At 44.7% G+C, this 24,428-nt stretch overlaps 2 protein-coding genes across 10 annotated transcripts in view; one reads left to right on the top strand and one right to left on the bottom strand.

Annotated features, from left to right (window-relative positions):
- The window catches only part of etnk1 (ethanolamine kinase 1), a 43,404-nt gene extending 31,557 nt beyond the window's left edge, over positions 1-11,847 (bottom strand). Inside the window, exons 1-3 of one of the 3 annotated variants that reach the window (XR_013578154.1) lie at positions 11,627-11,847; positions 6,007-6,266; positions 4,633-4,773 (exon numbers count right to left, since the gene is read on the bottom strand). Coding sequence is in view for 2 of the 3 variants with exons in the window: in XM_078553625.1 (XP_078409751.1) it covers positions 4,633-4,773; positions 6,007-6,266; positions 11,627-11,773 (548 nt within the window). In the remaining variant the exon portion in view is untranslated. The remainder of the gene's footprint in view (positions 1-4,632; positions 4,774-6,006; positions 6,267-11,626) is intronic. The other 2 variants (XM_078553625.1, XM_078553626.1) reach the window with 2 other exon arrangements.
- Positions 11,848-23,590: 11,743 nt separating this feature from the next.
- c2cd5 (C2 calcium dependent domain containing 5) overlaps positions 23,591-24,428 on the top strand; it is a 104,441-nt gene continuing 103,603 nt past the window's right edge. For 4 of the 7 annotated variants that reach the window (XM_078553619.1, XM_078553614.1, XM_078553615.1 and 1 more), the window contains exon 1: positions 23,603-23,884. The gene's annotated coding sequence lies outside the window, so the exon portion shown is untranslated. Of the gene's footprint in view, positions 23,885-24,428 lie in introns of all 7 variants that reach the window. The other 3 variants (XM_078553616.1, XM_078553613.1, XM_078553617.1) reach the window with 1 other exon arrangement.

The raw sequence follows: 24,428 nt of genomic DNA, 5'->3' as shown, positions 1-24,428 counted from the left end.
GTATGTACCTACGATGCAACTCTATTGATCTAAAGAAATTTTTAATTTGCTGGAAGACCAACTTTAAAATCTAATTTTCATCCAGAGAAAATCTTTAAAAAGTTGCTCCTACCTCCACAGCAAGGCGGGAGGGTGGAGAAAGAACAGCTGGAAACAAGGAGGAGGAAATCAAGACAGTTCACACCTCAGAATTTTTTTTAAAAGTTGTAAAATTCTAAAGAGAGAAACAGTGATGATTGGATGTGCAAAGGTAAATTGCTTACATTTAAAACGTAAGTTGGAGTTTTGTTTAGGGTGAGTATACCAAGATTATTTCAGATCAAGACACCTGAAAGATCATAAGCTATTGTTTCTCTTTATAGATACTCAATGAACTGTTGTGTATTTTCAATCCTTATTTCAAAGTTCAAGCATTTGAAGAGCGAAGAGTGTCTTTTCTAGCATAAACAAGTTTCCAGCTGAAAAATTCTCTGGGAAAAAAATTGTTTTGCGAAATCAGCCATATCCTAGGGTTAATTATGTTATACCAAATTACTAAGAAATAGCATATAAAATTGTTACTGGTTTATAACAGATTAACTATTTGCTTTAGCAATGTCACATGCTTTCAAACATATAAACCATTACATTTCACTTGATTTTTCTATTAGATGTGCAAAAGATTACCTCTGAAATTGAGAAAATTCAGAGTTCTGAAAAATCTATCAAGCTTGTGCAAGATTGCAAAGATAGTAATCAGGAAAACCGAGCTATATCTAGCCACCCAGATAGATCCTGTAGTCTCCGCATTGCAGCAACGTAAAATGTCTGCAGGATTTTTACCTCCACCATTATCTGGAAATCCATTCCAGGACAGAAGTTAAAACTTGAATAGGAGCATAAAGTGAGTCGTAGTGGATCACCTGTTATATGCCCATTAAAGTTAATGGATAGGAAAATCAGCCAAGGTATATAACAGGTCTCAAATCCACCACCACACGTTTCACAATCCCTGTCCCACCTGTTAAACACTCAAATTCCTAACATCGATTGAAATTAGTGAAAGGTAAATTTAGGCCAATGTACCCTTATCCTATTTTCACCATTTTAGGTCATATTCTGCATCTACCTTTTCCTTAACTATATTTTATATAGCTCTAGCAGACTGGCCTTCATATGCCTCCTATTCTGGCTGAAATTCACCAAAAATTTTGTTACATCTTATTTACGCTGCCTGTAGCACTTGCACATCTCCCTTGTGTCTTGATCACCAGACGATGATGAATCATTCAAGGTACAGTCTAACCAGATCATACAGTCTGATCACAACTTCCTGACTCAAATTCTGCTGTTTGGGCTTTGTACTTGAACATTCTGTTGGTGTTCTGCATTGGACACGTTTAGTGTCAAAGTTCCTCCTAAATTCATGCCCATCTTTCAATCCTTCGAACCAGGTTTCTGCTCCAGTACAAGTCACAAATGCCATCCTATTGATGAGGCAAACTATCCTCTTTGCCCTTCTCAACCAATCCGCAGCTTTTGACACAGTTGATAACCTCCTCCCCCAACAGCTTTCCATTGTTGTCCAGCTAGGTGGTACTGCACTTGTCTGGTTCCATTCTTATCTAATGGTGGCCATAGAATTATCAATGGCTTCTCTTTCCATTTCCACAGCTACCGATGATGCTTTCCTTGGCCCCTCCTATTTCTCATCCATGCGTCACCCCTCAGTGACATCAAAAATACATCAGTCTCCACATATGGTGACAACACCCAACTTTACCTAACTACCATTTTTCTCAATCCCTCAACTGTTTTTTTAAAATTGTCACACTGCTCATCTGCCACCCAATATTGGATGAGCTGAAATTTCCTCCAACTGAAAATGGAAAGACTAAAGCCATTGTCTTTGGTCCCCACCACAAACTCCACTGTTTTCATACCACTGACTTTATCCCGCATCCTGTCTGAGGCTGAATCCAACTATTTGCAACCTGGTGTCGTATTTGACCCCCGAGATGAGCTTTCAACACATATCTGCATTGGTAATGAGACTGCCTATCTTCACTCCATAACAGATTCCTCCCCACTTCACCTATTCTGCTGCTGAAACCCTCATTCAGGCATTTGTCACCTCCTCACTTGACTATTTTAATATACTCCAGGTCAACCTCCCACATTTTCCCTATGTAAGTGGAGGTCATTGAAAACTCTAATGCCCTAACTTGCACCAAATCCAATCACTCACACACCACCCCCACCATGCTGACAGACATATCCAGTTAAGCGACACCACGATTTTAAAATTCTCAATCTGATCTTCCAAAGCCTCCAACAGCCTGGCCCCATTCCCCTCCCATCACTCTAACCTCTTCCAGCTCTGCAAGATATCTGCATCCCCAATTTTAATTGCTCTGCCATGGTGGCTATGCCTTCCGTTGCGTAGGTCTTAAACTCTGGAATATACTCAGTCTCTGTGCCTCTCCACCTCACTGTCCTTCCTTAAGGCACTCCTTAAAGCGTTTTGGTCATCTGCTCTAATATCTCATGTAGCTTGGCATCATATTTTGTTTTATAATGCTTCTGTGAAGTGCCTTGGGGACATTTTATTGCGCTAAAGGCACTATATAAGTTGTTGCTGAAGTCCAAGACCATAGGTTTATTCCAGCTTCTTCCCTCAGTTATTTTGCTACCAGTACCTGACGACTGAAGATTTTATTTCGGGTGCAGTTGGGTGGAAAGTTGCTTCAAATTATACTGGTTATGTTACAGTTCAAGTTTCTGCTAAAATTATTTTACATAATCACAATTGGAGCCCCTGAAACCCCAGGTCAGAGGTGTGAGCTGCTGCTGTACATATGTGAAAGGAGGCACCTTGTGATGACTTTTTAAAAACATTAAAAGCACAAAGCGGCAAGGTCATCACTGGGGAGGGGAAACCCGCCTAAGGAATAGCCAGGTGACACATGAGATTGGTAGACGAAGCACTGGCCCAACACTTAAAATTCCTGATCATTTGCACCAATTCAGCCATCCAATTTCACCTTAATTGTGAAACTAGCATAAACTAGCAGCAGCTCTACCCACTACTTATGTTGTCTATTTTTGTTTTGTGTGCACTGTACCTTGCACTTGACTACAAATTTCAGCTGTCATCCTGAATGTCCACAGCTCTGAGATTAAATAGCCTTTTTTGTACAACTTTATCAAATGATGTGTTATCTTAAATGGTCAAATATTTTCCTCAGAGGACACTATCATTCTCCTAACACAAGGCACAAGAGCTTCTAGTTTCAATCAGAACAGACATAGGATGGGATGTAGAATTTTAATAGACTATAGCAGATTTTCACCATATCACAAACACTTTCAACGTTGCAAAATGCAATTACTGTATAATCTTCTATGACACAAGTGTTCTACAACACAAGTGCTAATGTATGAAAGACTGTGGTTTCACTCTCAACACAATTCTAAGAAACGTGAATAAGTTTGAACCAACTTGTGTTAACTCGGGGAAAATGGTGGCACAGCTGTAATGCTGCTGGACCAGTAATTCAGAGGCCCAAGCTAATATTCTGGGGACATCAATTCAAATTCCATGACTGCAGCTGGTGGGACATAAATTCAAGTAATAAAATCTGGAATGGAAAGCTAGTCGCAGTAATGAGACCATGAAACCTTCAACAATTGTCGTAAAAATACATCTGGTTCATTAATGTCCTTTAGGGAAGGAAATCTGCTGTCATTACCCAGTCTGACCAACATGTGACTCCAGATCCACAGTAACGTGGTTGACTCTCAACTGCACTCAAACGTCCTGGCAAGCTACTCAGTTCAAGGGCAATTAGTGATGGGCAACAAATGCTAGTCTGGCCAGACACACGAAAGAAGAAAGGAAAAAAAATAATAAAATGGAATATTTCTTCATGAGGAGAGAGAATTTCTGTCTGCAAGAATGGAAACTAAATTGTTTGATCTGGTAATCAGATATAATCTGATCACAGGTGTATACTTGCATTAAAAAGTTTAACAAAGGACTCTGTGTTCCAAATATTTTTGTACTGGTCGCAACAGTGAAGTATCAGAATAAGTTAGGTTTTTTGTATCTTTGTAATTTTGTCTTTTCTGTCAATAAATTTTAACTAATAGTTCCAGTCTGTAATATGATCTGCTAGTTTTATGCTTTTCACCTATTGTAGAGGCCCAGAGTGTGTAACAACTTGTATTTATACAGCAACTTTAATGTAGTAAAATGTTGCAAGGCACTTCACAAGAGCATTATCAGCCAAAATTTGACATTAAGGCACATGAAGAGTTTAGAACAAGTGACCAAAAGCTTTTGAGGAGGAGAGAGAGGAGGTACTGTGAGGTTTGTGGAGGGAATTCCAGAACTCAGGGCCTAGGTAGTTGAATGATAGCATGATGGAAATCAGGGACACACATTTGGAGAAGCAGAGACATCAGCGGGTTGTGTCCAGAGGAGGTCACAGAGATGGTGCTGATGCACACTATATCTTTCACCACATATATAGTTACATTTTGCTCACAGCTTCCATAGGTGTCTTGTCTTTTTCTGCTAATTACAAATTTGATGTTACTTGCATGGTGTAATACGGATTACAATGCGGAACTTGAATGAATAAATTGTACCTTGCATGCAAGCATTCGTCTGCAAACTCTGTGGGAATAAGAGTGAAATATTTTTCCAGCTTCAACCATAGATTTGGCCTGGGAACCCAACCATTATGAGCATGAATCGAATGAATCTTTGCCAGCTGCCTGCTTATAAGCCTGAGACACAGAAAACAGCGACACAGAAGACAGTGGCATTTTAAATGGATTTAAATTAAAGGCAATAAATAACACTGCACTATTCTGCAACCTAAAATGCATTCACTTACTACTGTTAACATTGCCATTTATTATCTTTAGAAATCACTTAAAAGTCAGTGCTATTTCCAACAATATAAAAAGCCCTTCTCAGTCTCTTCTAGTTTAACTTGACAAAGACATAGAAAAGAACTTCAAGGACCAGAATGAACTGATACCATTTGAAGAGGTAATTTTCCATGCCATTAAATGAACCAGAATACTGAAACATATTTGGACATTTCTGCTTCGGATACAGATTTCGTAGCCAAAGACTTCTCTAAAGAATTGAGTGACTGGATGACTTTTATAAGGTTTATAACACCAATTGCAAAGAAAATTTGCAGAATATTTAGTCAATAGTCAAGGTAGTTTGTCTTCATTTTTAAAGTGTTCACAGAAACATTTTAACAATTGAAAAAGGCAGAGTAACCCATTCATAGTGACAATATATAATGGCAGTTTAAAAACTGAATTTTTACACTTAATGAACCCTAGTGCAAGCAGAAATGTTCTTGAGGTATAGATTTCCTTCTACACGAGCTACAGGGAAAAAAGTGGCTCTTCACAGCTAAAACTTCAATGCATCCTCTCAGCATTTGTTAGTTTTCTTCCTGATTGTATGACTGAATCAATCTGCAAATCAAGGTCTCTGGCTTTTTTTGTTGTAAAGTATCCAGTCAAATCATTATCTTCTTCAATCAAAAAGGAAGCAGGTATGCATGAATAAGTAGCACTGGCCCTGGACTTTCCTTGCCATTTAAAGGATACAATACATTTGCATTTGTTTAAATTATTATTATAATTCATGAAGTGTAAATTGGAGCAAATTTGATTAAATTTGCACGGTTTAAATAATTACTCACTTCCAGACCAAGACATAACTGGTGCTCAGCTCTTCAAATACTCTACAAAGTAATGGCTGGGAACCTAAATGACAAGTGGTTATTTGCAGCTCACAACAATGACAAAAGCAGAAAAATTGTCTGCTACTGGACAAGAAAACAGTACAATATGCTCACAAAGAGGCATCTTACTTACTTTAACTGCCATAAAACTGAAATGTTTAAAGTTAGTGACCCAACTGTCTGTTCAAGTTAAACCATAAATGCAGTGGAATAGTATTTATAAAAGCTTAAAAAGAAAAGCAAATACCTGAAAATGGTTGGGTTCCTGACATGCTCCGGATCCAATGCACTGCCTTCCATAAATTTATAGCAGAGCCCATTCTGAAAGGTGCAATATAGTCGTGGTGCACAGCCATGAGCATGCAGTACATGAAAGCTCTTCAGCTCATTTTCACGATCAACAAACAACTCTGTTTTATTACCATATACCCTCACCAAGACAACATCATCTAAGGAATCACCAACGTAACAAGCAACAAGCTTGTTTGTGATACCATTTGTGAACACCTGTTGAATCAAAATAAAGATTTACGACAAGGCAAAACCTTAATGGTGTCAACTGGGTAAATAACTGATTGCATAATGTAAGCTATTGTTCTGCTAATATTCTCCATTCTGATCATATTATAGTAGTACCACTGTTAAAAGTGGAGACAAATACAATCAAGCATGCAGCATTCTGCTATCAGATCTTCAGAAATTCCTCCAATAACTACTGTTGTTCATATTGGATGGTTGATGAATGCTAAATACTTCAGTTTATTTCCAACCTGTGAGCATACAAAACAGATTTCTAAAGTTTAAATCTGAAATCCTTTGATGGAAACCAGGTATTTATCCATGCCAAGAAATCCTAAAGCATAAATTGCACATTTGGTTTACAACTGATGACATTCAGTACTTTCAACGAAATGGCATGAGAATGGATATTAAGAATAGGAAATGGGAATTAAATTACTTGACTCCTACTACAGCTGACTGTTCCAAAGTCTAACCTGTTTTAGCAACTACTATCCATTCCTGTCAATACAAATTACTGGATAGTTCGTAGTAAAAATCTAAATGTAGTAAAATAATGACTCATATTTTGTTACTACATAGCTGTCCCATAAAAGATTAACAGGTTTCTAAATACCAATGACATAAAATGATATGGGGAAAGTGTGGGAAAAAGACATTGAAGTGGATGATGAGCCATGATCATATTAAATGGCGGAGCAGACCCGATGGGCTGAAAGGCCTCCTTCCTGCTCCTATGTTCCTATCCTAGTGGATTTGTAACAGGGCATCAGAACCCAGTTAGATCCTTTCAGATGGATTTGTCAACTGAGCTCCACATATTTAGAAAATCTGTCCAGATGTTAAGAATCCATGATGGATATCCTCTGCTGGATCAGGACTGAGAGCACAACTTTTAAATCTGCAACTGAGATACTATACAATGATTTTTCTTAGTCCTGTTGGTTCCTCCCCATCAACTATAACAACTAGTGCACAGCACCTTAAAAGCGGTAAAAAAACAATTCCAATGCACTTCACAAAGGGTTAAACAAAGTTTGACTATATAGGGCCACTTAAAGATATATCAAATGACCAAAAACTTGGTCAAAAAGCTTAAGGGGCATCTTAAAAGGAGGAAAGAGGGGGAGAGTAGCAGCAGTTTAGGGAGAAAATTCCAGAGCAGCTGAAAGTTCAGCCACTACGGTGTCATGATTAAAATCAGAATGCTCAAGGCTAGAACACAGCTATCGCAGAGGGCTGTAGGGGTTGAGATGTTAGAGATAAGGAGCAGCAAGGCCATGGAGGATTTTGAAACAAGGATGCGCCTTTTTTAAATTGAAGCAGTGCTTAACCGAGAGCCAATGCAGGTTAGCAAGAATGGAGTTGATGTGACCAAAACTTGGTGCATTGTGGTTGATTCTTAACTGCCCTCTGAAATGATCTAGCAAGCCACTCAGTTCTAGGGCAATTACAGATGGGCAACAAATGTTGACCTCGTCAGCAATGCTCACAACCCGTGAAAGAATAAATTTTAAAAAGTTAGAATATTGGCAGTAGAAGGCAGAACATGGGAGACCGGCAAGGCATCTAATGGATTAGTCAAGTCTGGAGGTAACAAAGGGATGAGTGATGGTTTCATCAAATAAACTAAGATGGGTGATGTTAAAGAGCTGCAAATAGGCAGTCTTAGTGATGGTACAGATATGTGGTCAGAAACTCATCTTTGGGTGAAATGTGACTTTTAAGGTTGCAAAGAGTCTGGTTTAGCCTCAGACTCACCAGGGAGGGGGGATGGAGTCAATTGCTAGGGAACAAAATTTGCAATGGGAACCAAAGATAGTCGCTTCAGTCTTTCCGACATTTAGCTGGGGGAAATTTCTGCTCATCCAGCGCTGGATGTTGGACAAGCAGTCTGACAAATTAGAACACAGCTGACTGCAGATGAATCTCTGGTTCATTTCAACAGAATGCAATTGTTATACATTAGCCCATGGGCCTGTTGCTGCAGTTCACAGGGAAGTGGGTATCAGAAACACCTAGAAAACTCCTGGCTCAGCCTGAACAGGACATGGAATAATTCAGCCTCAGAGTGCATTAAAGCTCTAATTAACACCAACCTAGCTACTGTCTTGAACATCAGAATATCCCAAGTCATTCCACTGAGGTATAATTGAAAACCGGACACCAAGCCATAGGAGGAGGAAGCAAGGGTGCAAATCAATGTCAATGGTACAGAAAATTAACTGAAGAAGATTGCAGTCTATTTAATAAACATGCTGATACACAGGCAGTGGAGAGGTCAGGAAAGGTGGTGGGAAGATGGAGCTGGACTTCGTCAAGGTAAACAGGGAGCTGACTGTCTACAGATGACATTGCCAAACGTCAGCACAAAGATGAGGACTAGTAGGATGCCAAGCCTAAATTGTTGGGGGTCTCCGACAGTAACGGTTTAGAGACAGGAAGAGAAACCTTTGCTTGAAACTCCATAGCTACAATGGACACCTAAGAATGCTAGCAAAGGCAGCGGAAAGCAGAGCTGGACATGGACAAGAGACAATACAGAAGATGTTACGGTTGATCAAAAATAGCTGCAGGGTGGATGAGGAAAAAAATGCACTCATGTCGCAATCTTAGAGGGCACCATCTGAGACTTCATTAAGGGCTGTTCAATACCATGGCAGGATAAGATACCTGATTCAAAAGCAAAATATTGCAGATGTTGGAAATCTGAAATAAAATGGAAAAGGCTGGAAATACTTCTGCTGACCAGACAGCAGCTGTGGGGAAAGAAAAAGTTTTAACATTTTAGGTCAATGACCTTTCATCAGAATTGTTCATATTTCAGATACCAGATCACCGAGATTCAAACTTGGGAGTGCAAGTGAATTACACAGGAATTTCAGAGGGCACGAGAGGAAAGAGGCAAGGCACGATAGTCCCATTTCCACACAGTTTAGTCCACTTTTCACCCATGCGCCCAACCAACACTCTTCACTTGAAGATCTGAAGAAGGGTCATACAGACTCAAAACGTTATTTGTCTCTCTCTCTCTCCACAGATGCTGTCAGACCTGCTGAGTTTTTCCAGCATTTTTTGTTTATGCAACACTCTTCACCACCCTCTTTCCCCAGCCCTTGTTACCTTATTTCACTACCAAGTCCCTAGCCCCACACCCAAACTGGTCCAAAACAAACCACACATTCAGACCCCACGCCTATCCCAGTTTAACCCTAATCCTAGCCCAACCCCATACCCGACCCTAATCCTAGCCCACCCCACCCCCCAACCCCATACCCGACCCCACCCCCCGACCCCATACCCGACCCCACCCCCCGACCCCATACCCGACCCCACCCCCCGACCCCATACCCGACCCCACCCCCCGACCCCATACCCGACCCCACCCTCCGACCCCATACCCGACCCCACCCCACCCTCCGACCCCATACCCGACCCCACCCCACCCTCCGACCCCATACCCGACCCCACCCCACCCTCCGACCCCATACCCGACCCCACCCCACCCTCCGACCCCATACCCGACCCCACCCCACCCTCCGACCCCATACCCGACCCCACCCCACCCTCCGACCCCATACCCGACCCCACCCCACCCTCCGACCCCATACCCGACCCCACCCCACCCTCCGACCCCATACCCGACCCCACCCCACCCTCCGACCCCATACCCGACCCCACCCCACCCTCCGACCCCATACCCGACCCCACCCCACCCTCCGACCCCATACCCGACCCCACCCCACCCTCCGACCCCATACCCGACCCCACCCCACCCTCCGACCCCATACCCGACCCCACCCCACCCTCCGACCCCATACCCGACCCCACCCCACCCTCCGACCCCATACCCGACCCCACCCCACCCTCCGACCCCATACCCGACCCCACCCCACCCTCCGACCCCATACCCGACCCCACCCCACCCTCCGACCCCATACCCGACCCCACCCCACCCTCCGACCCCATACCCGACCCCACCCCACCCTCCGACCCCATACCCGACCCCACCCCACCCTCCGACCCCATACCCGACCCCACCCCACCCTCCGACCCCATACCCGACCCCACCCCACCCTCCGACCCCATACCCGACCCCACCCCACCCTCCGACCCCATACCCGACCCCACCCCACCCTCCGACCCCATACCCGACCCCACCCCACCCTCCGACCCCATACCCGACCCCACCCCACCCTCCGACCCCATACCCGACCCCACCCCACCCTCCGACCCCATACCCGACCCCACCCCACCCTCCGACCCCATACCCGACCCCACCCCACCCTCCGACCCCATACCCGACCCCACCCCACCCTCCGACCCCATACCCGACCCCACCCCACCCTCCGACCCCATACCCGACCCCACCCCACCCTCCGACCCCATACCCGACCCCACCCCACCCTCCGACCCCATACCCGACCCCACCCCACCCTCCGACCCCATACCCGACCCCACCCCACCCTCCGACCCCATACCCGACCCCACCCCACCCTCCGACCCCACCCCACCCCCCAACCCCATACCCGACCCCACCCCACCCCCCAACCCCATACCCGACCCCACCCCACCCCCCAACCCCATACCCGACCCCACCCCACCCCCCAACCCCATACCCGACCCCACCCCACCCCCCAACCCCATACCCGACCCCACCCCCCAACCCCATACCCGACCCCACCCCACCCCCCAACCCCATACCCGACCCCACCCCACCCCCCAACCCCATACCCGACCCCACCCCACCCCCCAACCCCATACCCGACCCCACCCCACCCCCCAACCCCATACCCGACCCCACCCCACCCCCCAACCCCATACCCGACCCCACCCCACCCCCCAACCCCATACCCGACCCCACCCCACCCCCCAACCCCATACCCGACCCCACCCCACCCCCCAACCCCATACCCGACCCCACCCCACCCCCCAACCCCATACCCGACCCCACCCCCCAACCCCATACCCGACCCCACCCCCCAACCCCATACCCGACCCCACCCCACCCCCCAACCCCATACCCGACCCCACCCCCCAACCCCATACCCGACCCCACCCCACCCCCCAACCCCATACCCGACCCCACCCCCCAACCCCACCCCACCCCCCAACCCCACCCCACCCCCCAACCCCATCCTCAGCCCACCCCCAGCAAGCAGCTGCAGAATGTGGGTGACGCAGATATTTACGGCCCGAACGAACATTAGAAGGAAAAAATGGGGGAAAAAAAGCAGAGACAAAGCCTCTTGTTACCATCATCCTGGGTACCCCGCCCTCATTATAATAAATTCCACACACTGGAACGACCTCCGGCGGAGACACGCCCCCTCCCCCCTGACATTTACCTTCAATTTAACCTGGGCCGGGTCCCAGTGCGGCCTCACTTCTTTCATTAGTCGCCTGGAGCCCGCTTCCACGTCCTGCTGATCGACCGTGAGGTGCACCTTGGGGATAACTGGCACCGCAGACGGGACATGGATATAACTGGCCATTTCAACGCCGCCGACGGACTCGACGCTCGGCTGCTGGAAGCTTCTAGGTGTCGCGCATGCCCGTGTCCGGCAGCGTCCTGACGTCACTCAAGGCGTCCCGCCCACCTGACGGTGAGAGGTGTCGGGGAGCACGTGGCCCTGCGACATGCTGCATCATCTGGTGGCTGCCCTAGGCTTGAATTAGGGCTGAATCAAAAGCGGGGTTATGGAGAGGAAAAAAAATCCATATAATCACCACAACAACAACGTGTATAGCCCCTTTTGACGTAATGAAAATCCCAAGTCACAGGAGCAAAATCCTGGAACTCCCTTCCTAACAGCGCTGTGAGTGCTCCGACAACACATGGACAGCAGCAGTTCAAGAAGATGGCTTTTCACCACCTTGTCAAGGGCAATTAGGGATGGGAAATAAACGCTGGCCTAGCCAGCGACGCCCAAATCGCAAAAATAAGTTTAAAATAAGTATGACATTAAAAGGAGATATTAGAAAGAGGTAGGTTTTAAGAAGTGTCTTCACAGAATCAGAGTCTTTACAGTGCAGAAGGAAGCCATTCAGCCCATCGAGTCTGCACTGGCTCTTTGAAAGAGCATTCTGCCTAGTCCCAATTCCCTGACTTATCCCTGTAACCTTGCACTTTTCAGATAGCAATCCAATTCCTTTTTGAATATCTCGATTGAACCTGCCTCCAAAACCCTCTTGGGAAGTTTTGTCTACTTGGCAGTGTTTTTTCTTCTTTCTTTCCCATTTAAGCCGATGAGCCTGTGTAAAAGTGTTTCTGTGGCAAGAAGAAGATTGAGTAGCACACTCACCTCTGCTTTTTGTTGTTGACGGTGCGCAGCTGCTACCAGGTTCCAGCATCCCTTGTGGTTTTGGCTCTGGTGCCGCTTCCACTGGAGGTGCTATGGTAATCTCGTGTGCAGTGGGTTGGTCTGACCACTGGGGACTTTCCAGGACCTAGACTGATGATGGGCAAACCTGCTCCACAAAAAGAGAAGAGAGGTCACAGGTGAATCAGAGTCTGAATACTCTTTGGTGTTTGAGGACTCAGGACCATGCTGTTCTGGCCAGCTAACGACTGTGGTAGACTTGACATCTGCCGTCTGGATAAGATCCTGGCTACGCAGGCATCTCTGCTCAGAAGAGAGAAAGGTTGGTTGTGGACAACATACATCAGCTGAAAGATTTATTTCTCACCGTACCTCAGTGGTTCAAGGACCATGCCAAGGACCGGGAGTCAGAATCCTCCTGCTCCACACAGTGGAGTGTCTGCTGTTTGATTCCAAAGGCCTTGGAGCCATGGTTCATCATCTGACAAATCTGTCATTCGAGTACCTGAATCTAATTTAAAATTTGTTAGATGATCATTTAGCAGGATCTCAGCATTCTAAAATGAAGAACCACATTCTCTTATGTGCCCCAAGAAGAATGGCTGTGCGTCTTCTGGGTCTTCGGTCTCGATCATGTCACTGACCTTTGAGATGTCGGTGCAGTGGGTTTTTGACTTGCACAGTTTACCAGAGTTTCCGTGCCTGTTGCATTGGAAGTACTCATGGGACACTAATCTTTCCTGTGAGAATGCTTCGCACCACACCGCTGGCAAAGTCACTCTGCTGGGCAGTCCAGGAGTTGCTTTCCGTGACCTGTGTTTTCGTGACTTGATCTGGTAGAATGAGGGTTAGTTTCTGGTCCATGAAGCGTTCCCTTCCCATAGGATGGTCCTGTGTTGTTCACGTAGCTCAGACAGTGTAGCAAGATGGATTGCCCTGTCGAGGGTAGTATCATCTTTAGCTTGTAAAAGGTCAGAGAGTGAATCATCTGCAACAGCACTATGATTTTGTCTTAGAGGAGGAAAGCAAGATAGAGATGCATGGGAGGGGAATTCCAGAGTTTGGGGACTAGAAGGCACAACCTCCAATGGTGGAGCAATTATGATTGGGAATGTGCAGGATATACTTAAATAAAACTTCACCAGAATGCTCCTGACAGATGCTGCCAGACTTGCTAAGTATTTCCAGCATTTTCTGATTTTATTGCATTTATATTAGGATGTTTCAAGACACCTTCACAACCAATCATTCACATTTGAAGCATTGTCACTACCTGGTGAAAACATTCTTGTTTGCAAAACCCTTCATGGCCTCCCCTCTTCATATCTCTGTCACCTCCTTGAGTTCAACAAACCTTCAAACGCTTTGTGCTCCTCCAATTCCCTTCTCCTGGGCATCCCCTGACTTTAATTGCTCCAACATTGGTGGCTGTTCCTTCAGTTAGGCTCTGGAATTTTCTTTCTAAACATGTCCCCCTCTCTATCTTTTCCTTCTCCTTTAAGATGCTCCTTAATGCCTACCTTTTTGACCAAGCTTTTAATCAGTGATCTTGTTATGTGGCTGGGCATCACATTTTATTTGATAACATTCCTGTGAAGTCACTTGGGATATCTTCCCATATAAATTCAAAATGTTGCTGTTTTGTAGGCAAACATGACAGCCAATTTGCACACAGCAATATCTTGCAAACAGCAATAAGATGAATGGTCAGTTAATCGGTTGCAGTTTGTTGAGAAATGAATATTAGCCAGGAAACTGGGAGAAATTATTGCTCTTCATCATAAAAAGTGTCATGGTTTTCACTTTAATCCATCTGGACAGGACTTGGTATAACATTTCTATGAAAGATAGCACCAACAAGGCTGCACTCCTCCCAGTTACTGCTTTGGATCATCAGCCTCCATTCTGTACTCAATGCCATTTAATTGAGGTGTTTAAGATAACTAAAGGATAGCGTAGGTAGAGAGGAACAATTTCCTCTGCTGGGAGAGTCCAGAATACAGGGCACAAGCTTAAATTTAAAGCTAAGCTGTTTATGGGTGATATCAGAAAGCAATTTTTCCCACAAAGTGTTATGGAAAGCTCTGCTATTATGGTTTGATCAGTCGAAAATTTCAAAATCAAGGTTGTTAGATTTTTGTTAGACAAGAGCATTAAGGGGTAGGGAGCCAAAGTGAGTAGATAGAGTTAGGATACAAATCAGTCATGATTTGATTGACTGGCCCAAAGAACGGAATGGCCTATGACTATTCTTATGCTTCTAATTCCTGGACTGAAGCTTGGCCTTACATCCTTCTTACTCATCGAGCAGGAATTGGGGCTGGTTAAATCCATGCTGGCTCTCTGTGGAGCAATCAATGGGCCGAATGGCTTCCTGTGTGTAAATGATTTTACTCAGAGGCCAAGGTGCCACTACTGAGCTGTACTAACACTTGCAAGTGCCAGTATATTGCATACAAGCAAATCAAGATGAAAGAATGTGCATTTGTATATTCCCATTTCACCTTTTTATAATGTTTCCAAGGCTAAAGCCTTTACAACCAGTTAATTACTTTTCGATTGTAGGTCAGTAGTCAAAAGCAGCAGCCAATTTGCATAGTGCAAGATTCCGCAACAGCTTGTGATATGAACGAGCTGTTTCTGATGGCACTTTTTTGCGGCAGAAATGTTTTTCAGGACACAACAAGAACTTCCTGCTATTTCCTTCTTTTGCTGCATTTGAATGCAGTTTGCAAAGTAAAAACAACTGAAGAAATTTGAATTTGGAAAAATGGAACTGAAATATTTGTGACAGATTTAGTATTTCATGTGCTCTTCTGTCAAAAATCATCAGCTAAATGGGACATGAACCATTGATCAGTAAGTACTGGAAGAGTTGGAGGAGAAGATATTGAACTACAGATAAAAATTGTAGCTAGAGCTAGAGCATGTCTGCAGCCTATATTGAACTTTTTGAAAGGGTTGCAGGGTGCAAAGAATTCTGACTGCCTGTGTAAAATTTCAAGCAGGTTTCCATCTCTCCTGTTTTGTGATTTGGACTGTCTTTCAATACTTTTATCCAATGGCCATGACAAAGGAGTGGTTTCTATCAGCAGAAATATCCGGTGACTCATACCCTGTGCCTTCATATATGTGGTGTATGGGGTACCATGCCTCAAGATTCACAATTGCCCCTAAATGCATCATTGATATTGGAATTTAGGTGGGATGGGCAACACATTCTCCTGTCTCTTTTGACAAACAATAAATACTCTGCTGTCTGACCACTGCGTAAAGGCCAAAGCTTGTAGATTTGTTTACAGATAGAATAATACAAAGATACAATATATAGAGAATGCAATGCTCAGAAATCAAAGATGGGAAATTCAAATTACCCTTTTTAGCTACACAGTTTGCTGATTAACAAAAAATTTTCAATACTCATGTTTTAAAGCTAGGTTAAAGTTCAGTCAGTCAATACTTCGAATAATGCAGCATTCCCTCAGTGCTATACTTAAGAGTAGGTTTAAATTATGTGACTAAAATACGATTGAAGCCACTGAGGTCTAATACTGTTATGTCAATAAGACATGAAGGAAATCAAAACTGTACACCAGACTTTATTCCTTTTTTGCTATTTCAAAAATAGACTTTCTGCTGAACCCAACAAGATGGCTGCTACAAGTCACATGGCCACAGGATTGGCCCTTTGTTCTGGAAACTACCAACAGAAGTTACAATAACATAAGAATCCTCCTCTCATCATTATGGTATCTCACACCCAGTTGTAAGGACATTATAATCATGGAAACCAGGGGACTCGCAGATCGAAACTCTTTATTCCTGCGGAGTTGTTAATGGACCAATCTCACACTTGGGACTGTCCATGTCCATTTCAAAAGGGGACCATTGAGGGGAGCAAGATTTGCATCTTGGTAAACTTACCCTTCTAGTGGAGTCAGAGGGTCTGCTAAGACAATGGTTTCCCGACACAAGAATCTCAACATGGAGGGTAACTCTTTCAAAAGTTAATGGCTGGGACATTATCAGTCTTGAAATCAAATGCAGTTCCACGCACTGGATAAACATCCTTTTTGAAGTCATTGTGGAGAAAGAAGGTCACATGACTCAAGTGACGATTTTGAAATCTCTATATTCCTTTGAGAACTGAGAAACCCTCAGGCTACTGTTTTAACACCAACTGGAAAGAACTCCAGCAGATCTCCCAGTTACCATCTCTCAAATTCTCAAAGCCTGTTTGATTTTAAAAGTCTCTGACCATCAACTGCCAAGTGGTCTAAGCACAGAAACTCCATCGTGCCGCATCATCATTCGTTTTAAGGACTTTCATGCAGATGTCTCCAACCAGGGACTCATCTGGACTAAACTCTGCCATGAAGCAAACCCCTTCTGGAGTTTAACTTTCTGGACTCTGAAATCACATGAACTAACATTCATTTCTGTGGTTCTTTTGCTGTTGTTATCCATAGTTACGAAAACTTCCTCTTTTCTATCTTCCTTACTGTGTGTGTGTGTGTGTGTGTGTGTGTGTGTGTGTGTAGGTGTGGGTGTGGTCGCGAACATTTGACATCCTCCACCCCCAACTCTGCACCCCTGTATCTGAATGTGAATAATCTAACTTTCTGAGTTAATCTTTAAGGGAGTTTGCTGTGTGGTACTTATAAAATTAGACCACACAAACTGAAAATTTGGGGAAACACACCACAGCCTACTTTAAAAATAATTCAAAAAGCACCTCTGCTTATGGACAGTTGGGGAGAGGGTAAAGAAGTTCACTTTGTCTCCCTTCTGTCTGTAACAATACTATCACTAAGCCAAGCTAGCACTGTAAGAAAATCAAAACAAGTTTTGAAAAACAAATCAACATTCTCTTCAAGGGCACACATATTTGTCATCCCACACTCATGCAGGGAGTGTACTTCATGAAATCTGCTGCACTTTAGTTACACAAAACACTCATAACTCAGCTGGAACAATAGCATAGTATTTATGTTATTGGACTAATAATCTTGGAGGCCTGAACGAACAATTCTTATTAATATAAAATTTGGATTTTTTTTTTAAACAAAACTAGCATCAGTACCGGTTACCAAGAGATTAGTGGATTACTGTAAAAAGCCAAATGGTTCACTGATGCTCTTTAGGGGTAGAAATCTGCCGTCCTTACTCTGTCCGGCCTATACGTGACTCCAGACCCACTGCAATTTGTTGACACTGCCCCCTTGAATAGCCGAGCAAGATACTCATGGGTATCAAACCATCACAAAAAGAACAAGAATAAAACCATACAGACCACCTAGCAATAACCTAGAAACCAGTCATGACAAAGGCACACCCCATCCAGTCACCCTGGCAAATCTTCCTCACTGACGTCCAAGGGCTTGTGACAAAATTGGTCCCACGGACGAACCTGATGTAGTCAAACTCACAGAATTATACGTTTTAGTCAATGTCCCAGAATACCCTATCCTCCATCACCACTCCTAAGTGTTGTTATATTAGGGTTTTCAGGACTGTAAGGGTCAGTGTAGGCCTGGGAAAACAGTACTGTCCACTTATGATGTAGAGAGTCATATGGGGGGAGTAGAAGAAGTAAGTTGGCATGAAGGTAGCACCTAGTCAGGACTGTATCCTATATATAAATATATTTATGTATATAGTGATGTGTTAATAATAAACAGTTATTGTTCAATCATACAAGCCTCTAGGCCTCCTCATGAGACAACATACAACCTTACAACAAATATGTCCTATCCTGCTGGCAGCACAGACCCAGAGGTGTTGGTACAGTGGTATACGTTCAGAGGGAGTGGCCCTGCAAGTCTTCAACATTGACACCTGATCTCACGAAACCTCATGGCATCAGGTCAAACATGGGCAAAGAAACCTCTTGCTGATTACCACGTACCGCCCTCCCTCAGTATGAATCAGTACTCCTCCAGGTTGAGCATCATTTGGACAAAGTACTGAGAGTAGCAAGGGCACAGAATGTACACTGGATAGGGGACTTCAATGCCCATCAAAAAGTATGGTTCAGTAGCACCACTACTGGTCAAGCTGCCCAAGTCCTGTGGTATATAGCTGCTGGATTAGACCAGTTGGTTTTGAGAAACAATGTAGAAGAAATCCTATTTGACCTCGGCCTCACCAATCCACTTATTACGGATGCATCTGCCTATGATAGTATTGATAGAAATGATTGTCCTTGTGGAGACAAAGTTCTGTCTTCACACTGAGGACACCCGCCATAGTGTTGAGTGACACTTCCACTGTGCTAAATGGGATCAGAACAGATCTTATGGCTCAACACTGGGAATCCATGAATCACTCTAAGCCATCAGCAGCAGCAGGATTGTATTCCATCACTACCTGTAACCTCATGGAACAGCATATCCCTCACTCTACTATTACCATAATTCAGGGGATCAACCAGGGTTCAACGAAGAGTGCAGGAGGGCATGCAAGGAGCAGCACCAGACATACCTAAGAATGAGTTGTCAATCTGGTGAAGCTATAAAATGGACTATATACGTGCTAAACAGTGGAGCATGCAAGAGAGCAAAGCAACCCTACAGCCAACGGATCAGATCAAAGCTCTGCAGTCCTGCCAGATCCAGTCATGAATGATGATGGACAATTAAACTAACTGGAGAAGGCTCCACAGACATCCCTTTCGACAATGATGAAGGAGATCAGCATATTTGTTTAAAGGATAAAGCTGAAGCATTTGCAACGTCCTTCAGCCAGAAGTGTCCATTGGCTGGTACATCTTAGCATCTTCCAGCATCACAGTTGCCAGTCTTCGCCTAATTTGATTCAAATTAGGTGAAGATATCAAAAGCCGACTGAGTGCCCTGAATACAGCAAAGGTTATGGGTCCCGATAACATACCCGGCTGAAATGCTGAAGATTTGTGCTCCAGAACTAGCCACATCCCTAGCTAAGTTGTTCCATTGCAGCTACAACATTGGCATCTATCCAACAATATGGAAATTGCCCCATTATGTTCTGTCCATGAAAAGCAGGACAAATCCAATCCACCCAGTTACCACCCATCAGTCTACTCTCCAGTCTCCATTAGCAGCAAAGTGATGGCATATGTCATTGACAGTGCTACCAAGCAGCACTTACTCAGCAATAACTCACTGACGCTCAATTTGGGTTCTGCCAGGACCACTCGGCTCTGATCTCATTACAGCCTTAGTCCAAACATGGACAAAGAACTGAATTCCAGTGGTGTGGTGAGAGTAACTGCCCTTGCTATCAAGGCAGCGATTGATTGAGTGTGGCATCAAGGAGCCCTACAAAATTGAAGTCAATGGGAATCAGAGGAAAACTTTCCACTGGTTGGAGTCATGCCTAGCACAAAGGAAGATGGTTAGAGACCAATCATCTCAGCCCTGGGACATCACTGCAGGAGTGCATTAGGGATGTCACTTAGGCCCAACCATGCTTCATCAATGACTTTCCCTCTATCATACAGCCAGAGAATTAGTTTGACAGTGTGTGGCATCAAGGAGCCCTAGCAAAACTGGAGTCAATGGGAATCAGGGGGAAAATTCTCCACTGGTTGAAGTCATACCTAGCACAAAGGAAGATGGTTGTGGTTGTTGGAGGTCAGTCATCTCAGCTCCAGGACATCACCGCAGGAGTTCCTCAGAGTAGTGTCCTTGGCCTAACCATCTTCAGCTGTTTCATCAATGACCTTCCTTCCATCATAAGGTCAGAAGTGGGGATGTTCACGGATGATTGCACGATGTTCAGCACCATTCACGACTCCTCAGATTCTGAAGCAGTCCATGTCCAAATGCAGCAAGACCTGGACAAAGTCCAGGCTTGGGCTGACAAGTGGCAAGTAACATTCACACCACACAAGTGACAGGCAATGACCATCTCCAACAAGAAAGAATCCAACTATCACCCCTTAATGTTCAATGGCATTACCATCACTGAGTCCCGCACTATCAACATCCTGGAGGTTACCATTGACCAGGAACTGAACTGGACTAGCCATATAAATATTGTGGCTACAAGAGCAGGTCAGAGGCTATTAATCGTGCGATGAGTAACCCATGTCCTGACTTCCCAAAGCCTGTCCACCATTTATAAGGCACAAGTCAGGAGTGTGATGGGATACTCCCCGCTTGCTTGGATGAGTGCAACTCCAACAACGCTCAAGAAGCTTTACACTGTCCAGGACAAAGCAGCCGACTTGTTTGACACTACACCCACAAACATTCATTCCCTCCACCACCGAAGCACAGTAGCAGCAGTGTGTACCATCTACAAGATGCACTGCAGAAATTCACCAAAGCTCTTTCGAGAGCACCTTCCAAACCCACAACCACTACCATCTAGAGGGACAAGGGCAGGAGATATATGGGAACGCCACTACCTGGAAGTTCCCCTCCAAGTCACTCACCATCCTGACTTGGAAATATATCGCTGCTCCTTCACTGTCACTGGGTCAAAATCCTGGAACTTCCTTACTAATAGCACTGTGGGTGTACCTACACCACATGGACTGCAGTGGTTCAAGAAGGCAGCTCACCACCACTTTCTCAAGGGCAACTAGGGATGGGCAATAAATGCAAAGCCCAGATCCCATGAATGAATAAAAGAAAAGAAGTGGTGATGTTTGTTACTGTTTTCAGTGATCATTTTCATTTTGACTCCTCATATAATGAAACAGTCTGTGCCCGCATGCAACAAGACCTGTACAACATTTAGATCTGAGCTAATAAGGGCAGATCACACTTATGACATACAAGTGCCAGGTAATGACCATCTTCAGCAAGAAAGAGTGTAACCACTACACCTTGACATTCAATGGCATTACCATCATTGAATTCTCCACTGTCAACATTTTGGGTACTCACCATTGACCAGAAACTTAACTAGCCAGCAGCATAAATACTCTGCCTACAAGAGCAGGTCAGAAAATGGATATTCTGTGGTGAATGACTCACTTCCTGACTACCTAAAAGCACAAGTCAGGAGTGTGATGGAATACTCTCCACTTGCCTGGATGAGTGCAGCTCCAACATCACTCAAGAATCTCAACACTATCCAGGAAAAAGCAGATTGCTCAATTGGCACCCCATCCAGCATATTTGCTCCCTCCAGCACTGGCACAGTGTGGGTGCAGTGTGTACCATTTACAAGATACACTGCAGCAACTCACCAATGCTTCTTCGCAGCCTACCAGATCCACAATCTCTATCACCTAGAAGGACAAGGGCAACAGTTACAAGGAAACACCACCACCTACAAGCTCCCCTCCAATCACACACCATCTGATTTGGAAATATATCTCAGTTCCTTCATCATTGCAGTGTCCAAGTGCTGGAATTCTGTCCTGAACAGAACTGTGGAAGCACCTTCACCATATTGATTCCAGTGGTTCAGGAAGGCGCCCCACCACCACCTTCTCAAGTGTAATTAGGGTTAGGCAACAAATTCAGTACTTGCCTGTGAAGTCAACATCCCATGACTTCATTATTTAAAAATTCTGAAATGTGCTACTTGTGCTGATATAAACCTCAGCAAAATTAAAGAAAAATACATAGACATAAATCTAACCTTTAAGCTTTTGTTTAAGCAATACTGATCCAGTCTTTTCCAGCTTTGTTGACTATATCTGGTCAAATCTTCCCTTCTAAGTCACAACACTATGTTAATGATTAGGAGTCTTTCTTTCTCTGCGCATTGAGTTGCTGTTTTTGTAGCGATAATGCAGGTATATTTTTAGCGTCAACGAATAATACCTATCGGAACCAGCAATCACTGTTCATCGGCCTGGCATATGAGAAAACCCAATACTTAAAAGTTGCTTAAATGTCAAAATCAAAAACTGAGAAATTCACATAAGCAGTTCCTCAGCATACAAGTCTTTGAAGTGCTCATCCACTCCATTGTTGGCATGGAGGGTGATATGAAGCCAAGTAGTAAGAGTCCCAGACCATGTTGACCAGTCCAGGTGAGGTCTCATCAATGAACTCAAGCATCAACATCAGCAGGTTTGGAGCTCCCTGGCCCAAGAAGAGGATATGACAGAATGTGCCAGCAGGGAGGTTGACTTGCAGGGTGACCAACAATCCTCTATTTTAAGGGATTGCCCCTTATTTGGGCTGTTTGTCCTGTGTCTCTTAAGGGACGCCTTCTGTCCCTAGGGTAAGTTTTAGTGATTCCATCAGGACTACAAGTGAATGAGTAGGCCAGTGGAGAGATGGTAATGTTGTGACTCAGAAAGATAAGTTGTAAGTTTTGGTTGATTGTAACCCCTTTTCCTGTTAGGTTTGAAGCCCCCACTTCCACTCTCACGCATACCAAACCCCCTCCTGCCCTGTCTCATGGCCACTGCTGTCACGGTCACCAGCAACTCCCCCAACCACCCCCTCCCCCAGCCCCGTTCCATGGTCGGGTGACCAGTGTAGGGTCATCAACTGTGGAGGTTTCATCACCTGAAGCTCCCCCACGGTCCAGCCATTAGTGTGCCAACACATTCATCCTTGTGATGCACTGCCTTCCTACACCAACTGAAAGCAAATTCATTACTCAAATGGATGATGCTTGACTGACTGTCAAACAGCCTTTCCCAGACTGCTCCTCCACCCACCCCACCTGCATTTTAAATATTTTTATATCTGGTAAAGAGAAATGTTCAAAGAAAATTACAAAAGAAACAATTTTTAATGTCCCTATGATTTTTCTCCAGGGTTGCTGCATCCTGGAGATTGACCTTCAATTCCTGGAGGGTTGGCAATCCTACAAAGTGTCCCTTATTTTATTTGATAAAAGCTGGTCACCCTGGTTGACTGAGTTCCAACGACCCATCACGGGGCATGTGTCTTGTTGTTTGTAACTGGCCTCTTGGTTGCAGTATAACAATGCCGAGCATGTGGCTTCAATGACAATGGTTAATCTGTCATTGAGTCTATGTCCATGGCTGGGGCGGGGTCAGGCAGGGGTCATTGGCTGGGCTAACCCGGAAGTGAAGGCGCCGGTGACGCCGGAAGTAAATGAGTGGGCAGCGATTGAGTCGTTGGAGCTCCGCGATTTTATTTTATTCTTCAAATCTCTTCAAATAACAACAATATCATAGGGAAAGGAAGAGGGGGATTGTAAGCAGCTTGGCCCTCAGAGCGCCGGTGGTTTTGTTTTTGGAGTCTATGAGGCGCGGGGCCTGGCGCCTCTCGATGCCTCGGCCCGGGTTATGGGTGAAGAGGCGGATGGCGGGCCTTTGAGCTGTGCCGGGGGCGGTGGCCCGGATCCCGAGGCCTGGTTCGTACTCATTCTCCTGCTACAAGGGGTTTATTGGGAGACGGTTCAGGTAGATAGAGGGAGGAGACAGACTTGCTCTTGCCCCCCATTGTGGGTAGGAACCTGCCCGTCCTTAACCTGACAATTCACACACACGTCAAATAAAAACCCAGAAAATGCTGGAAAAAACTCAGCAGCTCTGGCAGCGAATGTGGAGAGAGGAACAGTTAACGTTTCGAGTCCAACATGACGACTTCGGAACTGAAGGGAGGCAGAAATGTGATGGGTTTCATGCTGTTGAAAAAGTTGGAGCATCAATTTACACACATTGCTGCTCTGCTGTATTTTTGATCATAAGCACTGCAGCCTTTCTTCCCCATTTTGCAAAACACGCTTTTCCCACACAGCTCAGATTCCCTTCACCTCTTTTTCCCTTCCTCCTTTAGGTTTCAGTGCACCCTGTTTAAATTTCAGTTCCATGGCACTATCTTAAAGTTCTCCCCTGTGTCCTGGCCAATATTTATCCTTCCCCGCCCCCCCGAAAAAAATTATCTGGTCATCTATC

Source organism: Cetorhinus maximus, chromosome 12 (genome assembly GCF_964194155.1).
Source record: "Cetorhinus maximus chromosome 12, sCetMax3.hap1.1, whole genome shotgun sequence".
NCBI classification, from domain to species: domain Eukaryota; kingdom Metazoa; phylum Chordata; class Chondrichthyes; order Lamniformes; family Cetorhinidae; genus Cetorhinus; species Cetorhinus maximus.
Note: the sequence above shows the minus strand (reverse complement) of the source record. Positions and strands in the feature narration are given on the sequence as shown.